The sequence below is a fragment of the Scyliorhinus torazame genome, chromosome 14 (genome assembly GCF_047496885.1).
Source record: "Scyliorhinus torazame isolate Kashiwa2021f chromosome 14, sScyTor2.1, whole genome shotgun sequence".
NCBI lineage: Eukaryota > Metazoa > Chordata > Chondrichthyes > Carcharhiniformes > Scyliorhinidae > Scyliorhinus > Scyliorhinus torazame.
In genome coordinates this window covers 151,720,367-151,734,756 of record NC_092720.1, presented here as the reverse complement: position 1 = coordinate 151,734,756, position 14,390 = coordinate 151,720,367, and the positions used below count along the sequence as shown (strand labels likewise).

The 14,390-nt window shown below is 47.4% G+C and overlaps 1 protein-coding gene across 1 annotated transcript in view; it reads left to right on the top strand.

Moving 5' to 3' along the window:
* The first annotated feature begins 410 nt into the window (after nucleotides 1-410).
* Nucleotides 411-14,390, top strand: part of LOC140390089 (tyrosine-protein kinase RYK-like) — a 352,210-nt gene continuing 338,230 nt past the window's right edge. The window contains exons 1-2 of the mRNA XM_072474993.1: nucleotides 411-542; nucleotides 4,396-4,464. Coding sequence (XP_072331094.1) covers nucleotides 458-542; nucleotides 4,396-4,464 — 154 coding nt within the window. The 5' untranslated portion in view covers nucleotides 411-457. The remainder of the gene's footprint in view (nucleotides 543-4,395; nucleotides 4,465-14,390) is intronic.

Below are 14,390 nucleotides of genomic sequence, written 5' to 3'. Positions count from 1 at the left end.
GTAACCTGCTTTTTGGCTGGTATTGCTGTAAAAACTATTGGAACTATTCTCCTGCCTCAGTAAAATTTATTTAAAATTCTTGTGAAGCAACTGTGAATCCAAATGTATATCTAGAAACAACTTTTTGCACGCAGCTCCTCATCTCATTGGGAGCTGTGCGAGCTGGATAAAAGCTATAAAGATGTCAGTTTGTGTGATTTCTCTATATTTTCAGGAGTCTTATCCATTCGCTCCTTTTTATAGATTTTATCTGCTGCCGAAGTCCACATAGTAAATTCATAATTGGCAGTTGTCATATAACTGAACTACTGAAGTTTATTTATATTTAAAGTTGCAGTTTTGTACCCTGGGTCTTTGGCCAGGCAGAAATTAACAAAAAGCTTCACAAGTTTCCTGGTCTTTTGTAGTATTTCGAGTGGACCTCTTATGCACAGGAAAACTTGATTCCGAGGTGACCATGGAAGTGCTGCTTAACCTGACGATTCACTCTTCAAAGAACATCACAGTCCTGAACTTCAAGAGGAGGAAACTCTGCTACAAAAGTAAGGAGTGCGATGTACAAGTGTTTTGTCCGTCCTTTGTACCCCATCCCAAGCGATTACTGAAACACTGTTGTTTTAGTTTTAAGAGTGAAGTTAGATGAATTTATGATGAATATAATGTTTGTGACTAGATTTGCAATTTTGGATTCTTCTCGTAAAAATTCCTTGAATGGCCTCAGTTCTGCTCCCATATAGTTGTCGTGTAACGCTTTATATAGTGCGGGGCTGCTTCATAACAGAGCATGACCTTGCTTTATCTATTGTCTCAATATGTTAAGTTGCTGGATATTGTGAGGAAGCCTGGCTGATCTTCCCTCGCACATGAAAACAACAAGACAAAAGTTTGATCCTGAATCACTCATCAAAAAAATAGAGATGCTACTCTGAGCCTATAAATGAGATTTATCTTCCTTAGAACAGTAAAATGTAGATTTGATAGAGGTACTCAGAATCCTGAAGGGTTTTGGTGAGTACATAACTAGAGACTGTTTACCATGGGCAGCACGGTAGCCTTGTGGATAGCACAATTGCTTCACAGCTCCAGGGTCCCAGGTTCGATTACGGCTTGGGTCACTGTCTGTGCGGAGTCTGCACATCCTCCCCGTGTCTGCGTGGGGTTCCTCCGGGTGCTCCGGTTTCCTCCCACAGTCCAAAGATGTGCAGATTAGGTGGATAGGCCATGATAAATTGCCCTTAGTGTCCAAAATTGCCCTTAGTGTTGGGTGGGGTTATTGGGTATGGGGATAAGGTGGCGGTGTTGACCTTGGGTAGGGTGCTCTTTCCAAGAGCCGGTGCAGACTCGATGGGCCGAATGGCCTCCTCCTGCACTGTAAATTCTATGATTCTATGAAAGGTCAAAATCCAGTGGACACACAATTAAGATACTTGGCAAAAGAACAAACAAAGAAAAGTACAGCACAGGAACAGGCCCTTCGGCCCTCCAAGCTTGAACCGACCATGCTGCCCATGTAACCTAATATCTTCTACACTCCTATGCACCCCGCGAATCCATCTATTCCCATCCTATTCATGTGTTTGTCAAGATGCCCCTTAAACGTTAATGTTGTACCTGCTTCCACCACCTCCCCTGGCAGTGTGTTCCAGGCACCCACTACCCTCTGTGTAAAAAAACTTTCCTTGCACATCTCCTCTAAACTTTGCCCTTCGCACCTTAAACCTATGTCTGCTAGTAATTGACTCTTCCACCAATTGCAGTGTGAGAAAAATACATATTCTGAATGCACTGTTCTGATCTGGAAGGCACAGCCTCATAGAAGAGATTCAGTAGTAATTATTGAAGGAGAATTGAATAAATACTTACAAGAGGAAAAATTCTCAGGGCTATGGAGAGAATCGCACTGTCTCACTCTAGACGCTGCACGCACATACACCAGCACACGCACACATATACCAACGTGCACATGCACTCATAACTGATGCATGGGCAAGCAGACTTACCGGTGCGTGGCATGTACCTACGCCAACACGAGCACGGTGACTCGTGCCGATACACGCACCGTCACTCATGAGCTGACACGCACACTGCGGCAAGCACGCCCAGACACGCACGCGCCTACACCGGCAGGCACGCAACGACAGGCACGCGCCGGCATGAGCACGCATGCATTGTCTCACACACGCACGCGCATTGATATGCACGCACGCGCACACACACACACACACACACACACACATACACACACAGAACTACACCGACACACACATGGTGACTCGCGGCAATACACACGGCGACACTGACACGTACGTGCTGGCACCGACATATAGGTGCCGACAGGCACGCGGCGACACCGACTGGCCGACGCCGACACCAGCTCACACGCTCCAGCACGCACCATGCTTACACGCGCACGGACACGCGCGCACGGACACGCGCGCACGGACACGCGCGCACGGACACGCGCGCACGGACACGCGCGCACGGACACGCGCGCACGGACACGCGCGCACGGACACGCGCGCACGGACACGCGCGCACGGACACGCGCGCACGGACACGCGCGCACCTACGCCGACACGCACCGGGCGACTCGAAGCGATACACACACCAACACGCACGTGCTGACACCGACACTCCGTTGCCGACATGCCCGTGCCGGCACGCACTCCCTGACAAGCAGGCCCCGACACACTCGGCAACCCCGACAGGCACGCGCCCGCACTGGTGCGCACGCATGCGCAATGACATGCATGCGCCCACGCATTGACGCACCAGTGCACATACGCGCACATTCCCGCGCACTGACGCGCGCACGCCCACGGACTGACACGCACATGCCCACGCACTGACATGCACATGCCTGCGCATTAGAATGCTACCATGCATATCATTACTGGAATACTCCACTCAACACCGCTCACTCATTTTACCTCTTTTCATTTCACCCCTTCCAAGTCTTCTGCCCTCACCATCCAATAACTAACTGTGAATGATCAAGGTCATTGATGGCCACCGAGAGCTGGTGTAATGATATCGACATGGATACCACCATTACACGTGAGAACACCACCCACCAGGTACGCGGTACATACTCGTGCGACTCGGCCAACGTTGTCTACCTCACACGCTGCAGGAAAGGATGTCCCGAAGCGTGGTACATTGGCGAGACCATGCAGACGCTGCGACAACGAATGAACGGACATCGCGCGACAATCACCAGGCAGGAATGTTCCCTTCCAGTCGGGGAACACTTCACCAGTCAAGGGCATTCAGCCTCTGATCTCCGGGTAAGCGTTCTCCAAGGCGGCCTTTAGGACGCGCGACAACGCAGAATTGCCGAGCAGAAACTTATAGCCAAGTTCCGCACACATGAGTGCGGCCTCAACCGGGACCTGGCCACCATCTGGTCTGCGAAATCCTACCAACTGTCCTGGCTTGACACAATTCACACCTCTTTAACCTGGGGTTACCCCATCTCTGGATCTGTAAAGATTTAATCACCTGCTAATGCTCGTATTCCAAGCATTGTCAGGCATCTTTGAATCTGTCTATATATATATATATATATATATATATATATGTTTCTGGAACATACCTCTTCATTCACCTGAGGAAGGAGCGGCGCTCCGAAAGCTAGTGACATCGAAACAAACCTGTTGGACTTTAACCTGGTGTTGCAAGACTTCTTACTGTAGTCATGGAGTGGTTTAGGCAATTACCATTGTTTTTATGGAAAAGCTTATTGAATATTTGAGGGAGAGATTTGAGAGGAGATGGTGGCATAGTGTTATTGTCACTGGACAATCCAGCGACCCAGGGAAATGATCTTGGGATGAGGATTTGAATCTCACCACTGCAGATGGTGGAATTTAAATTCAATAAAAAAAAATCTGGCATTGCAAGTCGAATGATGAACACAAAACCATTTTTGATTTTTATACAAGCCCATCTGGTTCATAAATGCCCTTTAGGGAAGGAAATCTGTTGTGGCTTCCATGTAACTCCAGACCCGCAGCAGTTTTGATTTCTCTTTTGAAATGGCCAAGCAAGCTACGTAGTTCAGGGGAAATGAATGAATGGACAGCAAGCGGACACCCAGGAAAGGGCAAAAGAAAATAAATTGTGTTGGCAAAACACCAGCACAGAAATGATGGGCTAACTAGCTATAAAAGTCTGCTGTTACATCTGTCCACTTTTCTTATAAAAAGCATTGTTAGTCATTTGTTTGAAAAATGTTTTCTTTCGATTTGGAATCTTTTAGCTGTGCTACTCCAGGAGTGTGTACTTCATCATGTACTTACCAATCTAATACTGGAGGCAAAACATATTTGAGCGCGAATAACTATTCATATTTTTAAAAAAGTTACCTTACATCTTTTGTTTATATCTCTCCAGAACCAGAACAGGAAGAAAAATCGCTCATTTATCCAGGGAAAAACAGCAGCAAAGATGGAAGAACTGCATGTGAGTAATGACTTTGGGAAGGTTGGCTGTATTCATAGAATTACAGAATTGTTACAGCCCAGAAGGAGTCCATTTGGCCCATTATGTCTGCACCGACTCTCTGAATGAGCATTGCGCATAACGCCAATCTCCTGCCTTCCCCTGATAAACCTTGTACACTCTTCCTCTTCAAATAATAGTCTAAATCAGTGTTGAATTCCTCGATTGAGCTGGCCTCCAGCAAGCTCTCAGATAGTGCATTTGCCACTCGGTGTGTGAAATTGTTCTTTTATTGCTTTTGCAAGTTTGAATCTGTGCTGTTTCGGCTTTGCTGCTTTCAGGAGTGGGAGCAATTTCTCCCTATTTACTCTGTCCAGACCCCTCATGGTTTTGAACATCGCTATCAACATCTCCTCTCAAGTAAAACAATCCTAACCTCTCCCATCTACTTTCACAACTTAAGTTCTGTGTCCCTGTAACCATTCACGTCTCTTTTCAGCTCTCCAATACCTTCACCCCCTTCTTAAATTATGGCACCCAGAACTGTACATAATACTTCAGCTGAGGCTGAGCTAATGTCTTTTACAAGTTCAGCATCATGCCCTTGCTCTTGTACTGTATGCCTTATTTGTCGAGTAAAGGGAAATGTTTGTTTAATCAGATAATGATAATCATAACACCATAGAATCCCTGCAGCACAGACTGAGGGCATTTGGCCCAATGGGCAGCACGGTAGCACACTAGATAGCACTGTTGCTTCACAGCTCCAGGGTTCGGTTCCAGCTTGGGTCACTGTCTGTGCGGAGTCTGCATGTTTTCCCCATGTCTGCATGGGTTTCCTCCGGGTGCTCCGGTTTCCTCCATTGTCCAAAGATGTGCAGGTTAGGTGGATTGGCCATGCTAAATTGCCCTTAGTGTCCACAAAATTGAAGTGGGGTTACAGGGATAGGGCGGGGGTGTGGGCTTAAGGAGGGTGCTCGTCCCAAGGGCTGGTGCAGACTCGATGGTCCGAATGGCCTCCTTCTGCACTGTAAATTCTATGATTCTATGTACGAACAGTGAGCCACCCATTATGTTGGCAGCCATTGAACAGATACTATCCCTTACACAACCCTTCCAACAGGGTCTGTAACAATGGGAGGTCTGGAGATGACCATTCAAAAGGTACCGGACAATTTTGGACTTGCAAAAAAAGCCACAAAACTACCATGTTAGCAATTGGAGCCATTCCTAATGATGTCATGACACCTCTGCATCCTAGAAGGAGATTATGAGGATTTTCGATAGTTACTTCTGACATAAGAAGAATATGGTCATTGAATGGGTGAGATTAAACCAAAGGAGCCAAAGGCCAGAAGAATCCCTTGTTTTATTATTCAAAGACTTGTATTGACTGGCCAGTAGTAGCGGTTATGGAGCTTTAAAGCATGAGTTGTGTTAATTTGCAGCCGCAATGTGGTTGGTGTGCTCGACGATGCGCTGTTGGGCCTTTGCAATCCAAGGAGAATTTAATATTGGAGAAGATTGAACAGTTAGCAAGGCAAGGTGGAGCTGCAATAGCAGAATTGGCTGTACTTCGGGAGGCTTCGGAGGGGTTGATCCGGCATTCATAGAATTTACAGTGCAGAAGGAGGCCATTCGGCCCATCGAGTCTGCACTGGCTCTTGGAAAGAGCATCCCACCCAAGGTCAACACCTCCACCCTATCCCCATAACCCAGTAACCCCATCCAACACTAAGGGCAATTTATCATGGCCAATCCACCTAACCTGCACATCTTTGGACTGTGGGAGGAAACCGGAGCACCCGGAGGAAACCCACGCACACACGGGGAGGATGTGCAGACTCCGCACAGACAGTGACCCAAGCCGGAATCGAACCTGGGACCCTGTAGCTGTGAAGCAATTGTGCTATCCACAATGCTACCGTGCTGCCCAATGCTACCGTGCATGCAGGCCCAAAGTCAAGAGCCCCGTCCACTAAGAAGCCTGTCAAAAGCCGAAGGGGAGGGAAGAAACCTTTTCACCTATTTTAAAACATTCCAGATGAGGTGCCAAAAAGTAACATCACCACAGAGAATGCCCAGTAAGGGGAGCTGAATGCTTTCTCTATGGCAAGACCAGACATTTTAATATCATGTAGGTCTAAAGCACAATATATGGGACGAGATGGTAACACACTTTTAACCATTATGACAACGGCAGCAGTACACTAAATTGGAAATAAGGACAGAAAGATTTTCTGGGAGGAGTAAAAGATGTCTGGTCTATCGAGTTGGAAGTCAAAGGATACAGAATTTAAAATGGACACTGGGGCTGGTTTCATAATTTATCAGATAAATTGGATTGACTTAGTGATGTTGAGATCCAGCCGTCAAAAATAAAGCTACAAGGGCCAGGAGGCACAGATGTTGATGGGTCACATCATGACAACCCTTGGACATAAATGAATGAAACTCTTTATATCCTACAGAATCAGAAATTACTCCAATCAGTGTGACTCAGTATTCAGGACTTGATGTTCTATAAACGGCCAACAAGAATGAAACTTAGTCACATTTAGGCGTGAATTTTCTAGGTTGTTCCGAGGAAAGCTCAAAATTGAGTATCGCGTCGCAGATACAAAAATTGGTGACTCTTTTAAAAAGAAAAGTCACTCCATTCGAGGGCCATTAGAGATGGGCAACAAATGCTGGCCTTGCCTGCCACATCCACATTCCTTGAAAGAATACATTTTAAAAAGCAAACAAGTCTTCTTATTTAACCCAAGGAGAGTACCTCACTCACTGATCGAGAAAATCAAAGAGCAAATTGACAGGATGCTGCATCAAGGAGTTCTATCATGTGCCTCCAAAGTGGTTCTCCAGGCTAGTTACAGTCCCTAAACCTCATGGCAAAATCAGGCTCGGTGCTGACCTGACACAGATGCGCAAAGCCATTCAGAGAGACACCCGATGGTGTCAGTAGATTGCAGTATGGTAAAGTTGTCCAAAATGAAGCTGGAAGTGATTTTTGGCAGATCCCCCTTGACCAAGAATCCAAGTTGTTGACTCTGGTCGCTTTTGTTTCGGCCAGCTTCCTTTTGGCATATCCCCTGTGCCAGCAACCTTTCAACGCATGTCCAACATCCTCAAAGGCAGAGAAGGAATTATTTGCCACATGGACAATCTGCTCATTTAAGCTGCTACCAAGGAAGAATACGTTCATCGAGCCCAGTAGGGTTTAAAAGTGCTTTAACAGGCAGGCCTCACTGTGAATATATAGTATAAGTTTGGCAAAACTACCATCAAATCTTTAGGACGCATTAGGCACCAAAAAGGCACAACAATCAACCAAGATGGTTAAAGAGTTTAACAGTTCCCTAGTGAGAGAAAATAACGGAAAGAAATCAGTATTAGGAAGGAAATTGATGGGATTGAAAGCTGATAAATCCCCAGGATCTGATAATCTACATCCCAGAGTAATTAAGGAAGTGGCGCAAGAAATAGTGGATGCAGTGGTGGTCATCTTCCAAGATTCGGTAGACTCTGGAACAATCCGCTATTTAAAAAGGGAGGTAGAGAAAAGACATGAAATTATAGACCATTCAGCAAACGTTGACAGTGGTAAAAATGCCATTATGAAAGATTTCACAGCAAAGCACTTGGTAGACAATTGCAGGATTGGGCAGAGTCAGGACTGGAAGCAATGCCTTAGGGGGAGTGTTTGCTAGTGCTGTTGGGGAGGGTTTAAACTAATGTGGCAGGGGGATGGGAACTAATGCAGGCAGTCAGCAAATCAAAATGGGGACAGAAACAAAAAGCAGGAGGAAAAGTGAAAGGCAGAGAAACCCAAGTCAAAATCAAAAAGGGCCACAGTACAGAGTATAGAGACTTCGGAGAACTCAGTGAATTGATCCGGTAAGGCTCAGAGAAATAAACCATAGGGAAAGTGCACAAAACATGGCCAGATAGATGGTCTGAGAAAGCATGGCAGAGAGCAAGGGAAGTCTGGATTAAATTGCATTTATTTCAATGCAAAAGGCCAGATGGGCAAGGCAAATTAACTCAGTGTATGGATGGGTACATGGGACTGGGATATTATAGCTTTTACTGAAACATGGCTAAGGGAGGGGCGGGACTGGCAGCTCAATGTTTCGGGGTATAGATGCTTCAGGAAAGATAGAACAGGAGGAAAGAGAGGGAAATCAGGAGGGTAAAAGGGGGACGTGAGATTACTTTGGCAGATAAGGCAAAGGAGAATCCGAAGAGTTTTTACAAATATATAAAGAGCAAAAGATTAACTTCAGGAGAGAGTAGGGCCTCTTGAGGATATACAAGGTCACCTAGGTGCGGATCCACAAGAGATAGGTGATATCCTAAATTAATATTTCTCATCGGTATGTACTGTTAAGAAAGGCATGGATGTTTGGGAATTTGGAGTGTGCATATTACTTAGCAAGAAGTGCTGGAAGTCTTAAAGTGCATCAAGGTAGATAAATCCCCGGGATCTGATTAAATGTATCCCAGACTTTGTGGGAGGCTAGGGAGGAAATTGTGGGTCCCCTAGCAGAGTCCAACTAGGGAAGGGGCTGTACTGGACCTGGTATTGGGGAATGAGCCCGGCCAGGTGGTAGAAGTTTCAGTAGGGGAGCACGGTAGCATTGTGGATAACACAGTTGCTTCACAGCTCCAGGGTCCCAGGTTCGATTCCGGCTTGGGTCACTGTCTGTGCGGAGTCTGCACATCCTCCCCGTGTCTGCGAGGGTTTCCTCCGGGTGCTCCGGTTTCCTCCCACAGTCCAAAGATGTGCAGATTAAGTGGATTGGCCATTATAAATTGCCCTTAGTGTCCAAAATTGCCCTTGGTGTTGGGTGCGGTTACTGGGTTATAGGGATAGGGTGTAGGTGTGGACCTTGGGTAGGGTGCTCTTTCCAAGAGCCGGTGCAGACTCGATGGGCCAAATGGCCTCCTTCTGCACTGTACATTCTATAAATTCTATGATTTCGGGAACAGTGACCACAATTCAGTAAGTTTTAAAGTGCTGGTGGACAAGGATAAGTGTGGTCCTAGGGTGAATGTGCTAAATTGGGGGAATGGTAATTATAACAATATTAGGCGGGAACTGAAGAACATAGATTGCAGGCGGATGTTTGAGGGTAAATCAACATCTGACATGTGGGAGGCTTTCAAGTGTCAGTTGAAAGGAATTCAGGACCGGCATGTTCCTGTGAGGAAGAAGGATAAATACGGCAAATTTCGGGAACCTTGGATAGTGAGAGATATATTGTAGGCCTTGTCAAAAAGAAAAAGGAGGCATTTGTCAGGGCTAGAAGGCTGGGACAGACTAAGCCTGTGTGGAATATAAGGAAAGTAGGAAGGAACTTAAGCAAGGAGTCAGGAGGGCTAGAAGGGGTCACGAAACGTCATTGGCAAATAGGGTTAAGGAAAATCCCAAGGCTTTTTACACGTACATAAAAAGCAAGAGGGTAGCCAGGGAAAGGGCTGGCCCACTGAAGGAGAGGCAAGGGAATCTGTGTGGAGCCAGAGGAAATGGACGAGGTAGTAAATGAATACTTTGCATCAGTATTCACCAAAGAGAAGGAATTGGTGGATGTTGAGTCTGGAGAAGGGTGTGTAGATAGCCTGGGTCACACTGAGATCCAAAAAGACAAGGTGTTGCGCGTCTTGAAAAATATTAAGGTAGATATGCCCTCAGGGCCTGATGGGATCTACCCCAGAATACTGAAGGAGGCTAGAGAGGAAATTGCTGAGGCCTTGACAGAAATCTTTGTATCCTCACTGTCTTCAGGTGATGTCCTGGAGGACTGGAGAATAGCCAATGTCGTTCCTTTGTTTAAGAAGGGTAGCAAGGATAATCCAGGGAACTACAGGCCAGTGAGCCTTACGTCAGTGGTAGGGAAATTACTGGAGAGAATTCTTCGAGCCAGGATCTACTCCCATTTGGACGCAAATGGACGTATTAGGCAGCATGGTTTTGTGAAGGGGAGGTCGTGTCTCACTAATCTGATCTAGTTTTTCGAAGAGGTCACAAAGATAATTGATGTAGGTAGGGCAGTGGATGTTGTCTATGTGGACTTCAGTAAGGCTTTTGACAAGGTCCCTCATGGTAGACTGGTACAAAAGGTGAAGTCACACGGGAAAAGGGGTGAGCTGGCAAGGTGGATACAGAACTGGCTAGGTCATAGTAGCAATGGAAGGGTGCTTTTCTAATTGGAGGGCTGTGACTAGTGGTGTTCCGCAGGGATCAGTGCTGGGACCTTTGCTGTTCGTAGTATTTATAAATGATTTGGAGGAAAATGTAACTGGTCTGATTAGTAAGTTTGCAGAGGACACAAAGGTTGGTGGAATTGCGGATACAGATGAGGACTGTCAGAGGATACAGCAGGATTTAGATCGTTTGGAGACTTGGGCGGAGAGATGGCAGATGGAGTTTAATCAGGACAAATGTGAGGTGATGCATTTTGGAAGGTCAAATGCAGGTAGGGAATATACAGTGAATGGTAGAACCCTCAAGAGTATTGAAAGTCAGAGAGATCTAGGAGTACAGGTCCACAGGTCACTGAAAAGGGCAACACAGGTGGAGAAGGTAGTCAAGAAGGCATACGGCATGCTTGCCTTCATTGGCCGGGGCATTGAGTATAATAATTGTCAAGTCATGTGCCAGCTGTATAGAACCTTAGTTAGGCCACACTTGGAGTATCGTGTTCAATTCTGATCACCACACTACTAGAAGGATGTGGAGGCTTTAGAGAGGGTGCAGAAGGGCATTAGCTATGAGGAGCGGTTGAATAAACTCAGTTTGTTCTCACTGGAACAATGGAGGTTGAGGGGCGACCTGATAGAGGTCTACAAAATTATGAGGGGCATAGACAGAGTGGATAGTCAGAGGCTTTTCCCTCGGGTAGAGGGGTCAATTACTAGGGGGCATAGGTTTAAGGTGCGAGGAGCAAGGTTTAGAGTCGATGTACGAGGCAAGTTTTTTTTACACAGGGTAGTGGGTGCCTGGAACTCGCTGCCGGAGGAGGTGGTGGAAGCAGGGACGATAGTGACATTTAAGGGGCATTTTGATAAATACATGACTAGGATAGGAATAGAGGGATACGGACCCAGGAAGTGTAGAAGATTGTAGTTTAGTCGGGCAGCATGGTCGGCACGTGCTTCGAGGGCCGAAGGGCCTGTTCCTGTGCTGTACTTTTCTTGGTGTGGAGATGCCGGCGTTGGACTGGGGTGAGCACAGTAAGAAGTCTTACAACACCAGGTTAAAGCCCAACAGGTTTATTTCAAACACTAGCTAGTGTTTGAAACAAACCTGTTGTACTTTTCTTTGTTCTTTTTTTTTGTTCAGAGATATTTGAATCGTCGACAGCCACAGGTGAGGTGCTTGAGAATTGTAAATGTTGTGCCTTTGTTTGAGAAGGGTCGCAGGGAAAAGCCTGGGAACTGCAGACCAGTGAGCCCAACGTCTGGTGGGTAAGCTATTGGAAGGTATTCTGAGAGACAGGATCTACAGGCAAGGACTGTCCCTAGACAGTCATCATGGCTTTGTGAGTGGAAAATCATGTCTCATGAATTTGATTGAGTTTTTTTTTGAAAGGGTGACCAAGAAGGTAGATTACGTTGTCTACATGGACTTTAGCAAGGCCTTTGACAAGGTACTGCATGGTAGGTTGTTGCATAAGGTTAAATCTAACGGGATCTAGGGTGAGGTAGCCAACTGGATACAAAATTGGTTTGACGAGGCTTGTTTTTCAAACTGGAGTCCTGTGACAAACGGTGTCCCTCAGGGATCAGTGCTGGGTCCACTGCTATTTGTTTATATTAATGATTTGGATGAGAATTTAGGAGGCATGGTTAGGAAGTTTGCAAATGACACCCAAGATTGGTGGCATAGTGAAGAAGGTTATATGAGATTGCAACGGGAGTTTTAAGGACAGAGAGATGGTCCTTAGATGGGCAAAGAAAACTCGGAGCAGTAAGTGGGAGAACGCGGTGATCCGCCTATACCAAGACTGGAGTGCGGAGGTGGCAAGAAGGAGGGCGAGCTTTAATCGGGCCAAGGCGGTGCTTCACAAAAAGAAGATAAAATTCGGAATGCTGCAACCGGCAAGACTGTGGGTCACATATCAAGGGAGGCACCACTACTTTGAGACGGCGGATGAGGCGTGGACTTTTATCGTGGAAGAAAAATTGGAATGAGCGGGTTATTTAAAAAAAAAAGAACGTTTGAAACAAAATGGTGGGGCGAGTATGGGGGGCGAAGAAGGGGGGAAAGAGGAGTTTTATGTTATTAATCCTGCAATGTGGTAACTTTTCTCTCTTCCACAGGAGGTGGTGGGGGGAGGAAAGGAGGTGGAAGAGATGGGGCGTTGGCCATTGGGGGCGGGGCCAAGGGGGAAGCGCGGGCTCGGTTCCCGCGCTATGATAATCATGGCGGGAATAGGGAAGCAGGAAGGAGGGGGCATCGCACGGTGCGAGCCGAGGTCACGGGGGGAAGCCGAGGTCGGCCAGAGTTTGCTGACTTCTGGGAGCAACACGGGGGGTGTAACTACGCTAGTGGGGGATCTAGTGGGGGGGGGTGGGAGGGGGGAATTATTGGGCTGCTGCTGCTGGGGAGAGGGGGGAGCTGGTATGGGGTGGGATGGGCGGGGGGGCACCGCCTGGGGGGGGACACAGCTGCGTGGGAACCAGGTGAGGAGCTGGAAAAAGGGGATGGCTAATCGACAAGGGGGGGGGTAAAAAGCCCCCCAACCCGGCTGATCACGTGGAACGTGAGAGGGCTGAACGGGCCGATAAAGAGGACACGGGTACTCGCACACCTTAAGAAACTTAAGGCAGACGTGGTTATGTTACAGGAAACGCACTTGAAACTGATAGACCAGGTGAGACTACGCAAAGGTTGGGTGGGGCAGGTGTTCCATTCGGGGCTAGATGCGAAAAACAGGGGGGTGGCTATATTAGTGGGGAAGCGGGTAATATTTGGGGCAAAGACTTTCGTGGCGGATAGCGGGGGCAGATACGTGATGGTGAGTGGCAAACTACAGGGGGAGACGGTGGTTTTGGTAAACGTATATGCCCCGAACTGGGATGATGCCAATTTTATGAGGTGTATGCTAGGACGCATCCCGGACCTAGAGGTGGGAAAGTTGGTAATGGGGGGAGATTTCAATACGGTGTTGGAACCAGGGCTGGACAGGTCGAGGTCCAGGACTGGAAGGAGGCCGGCAGCAGCCAAGGTGCTTAAAGATTTTATGGAGCAGATGGGAGGAGTAGACCCGTGGAGATTTAGCAGACCTAGGAGTAAGGAGTTTTCGTTTTTCTCCTATGTCCACAAAGTCTATTCGCGAATAGACTTTTTTGTTTTGGGAAGGGCGTTGATCCCGAAGGTGAGGGGAACGGAGGATACGGCTATAGCCATTTCGGATCACGCTCCACATTGGGTGGACTTAGAGATAGGGGAGGAAACAGAAGGGCGCCCACCCTGGAGAATGGACATGGGACTAATGGCAGATGAGGGGGTGTGTCTAAGGGTGAGGGGGTGCATTGAAATGTACTTGGAACTCAATGACAATGGGGAGGTCCAGGTGGGAGTGGTCTGGGAGGCGCTGAAGGCAGTGGTTAGAGGGGAGCTGATATCAATAAGGGCACATAAAGGAAAGCAGGAGAGTAGGGAACGGGAGCGGTTGCTGCAAGAACTTCTGAGGGTGGACAGGCAATATGCGGAGGCACCGGAGGAGGGACTGTACAGGGAAAGGCAAAGGCTACACGTTGAATTTGACTTGCTGACAACGGGTACTGCAGAGGCACAGTGGAGGAAGGCACAGGGTGTACAGTACGAATATGGGGAGAAGGCGAGCAGGTTGCTGGCCCACCAATTGAGGAAAAGGGGAGCAGCGAGGGAAATAGGGGGATTGAGGGATGAGGAAGGAGAGATGGAGTGGGGAGCGGAG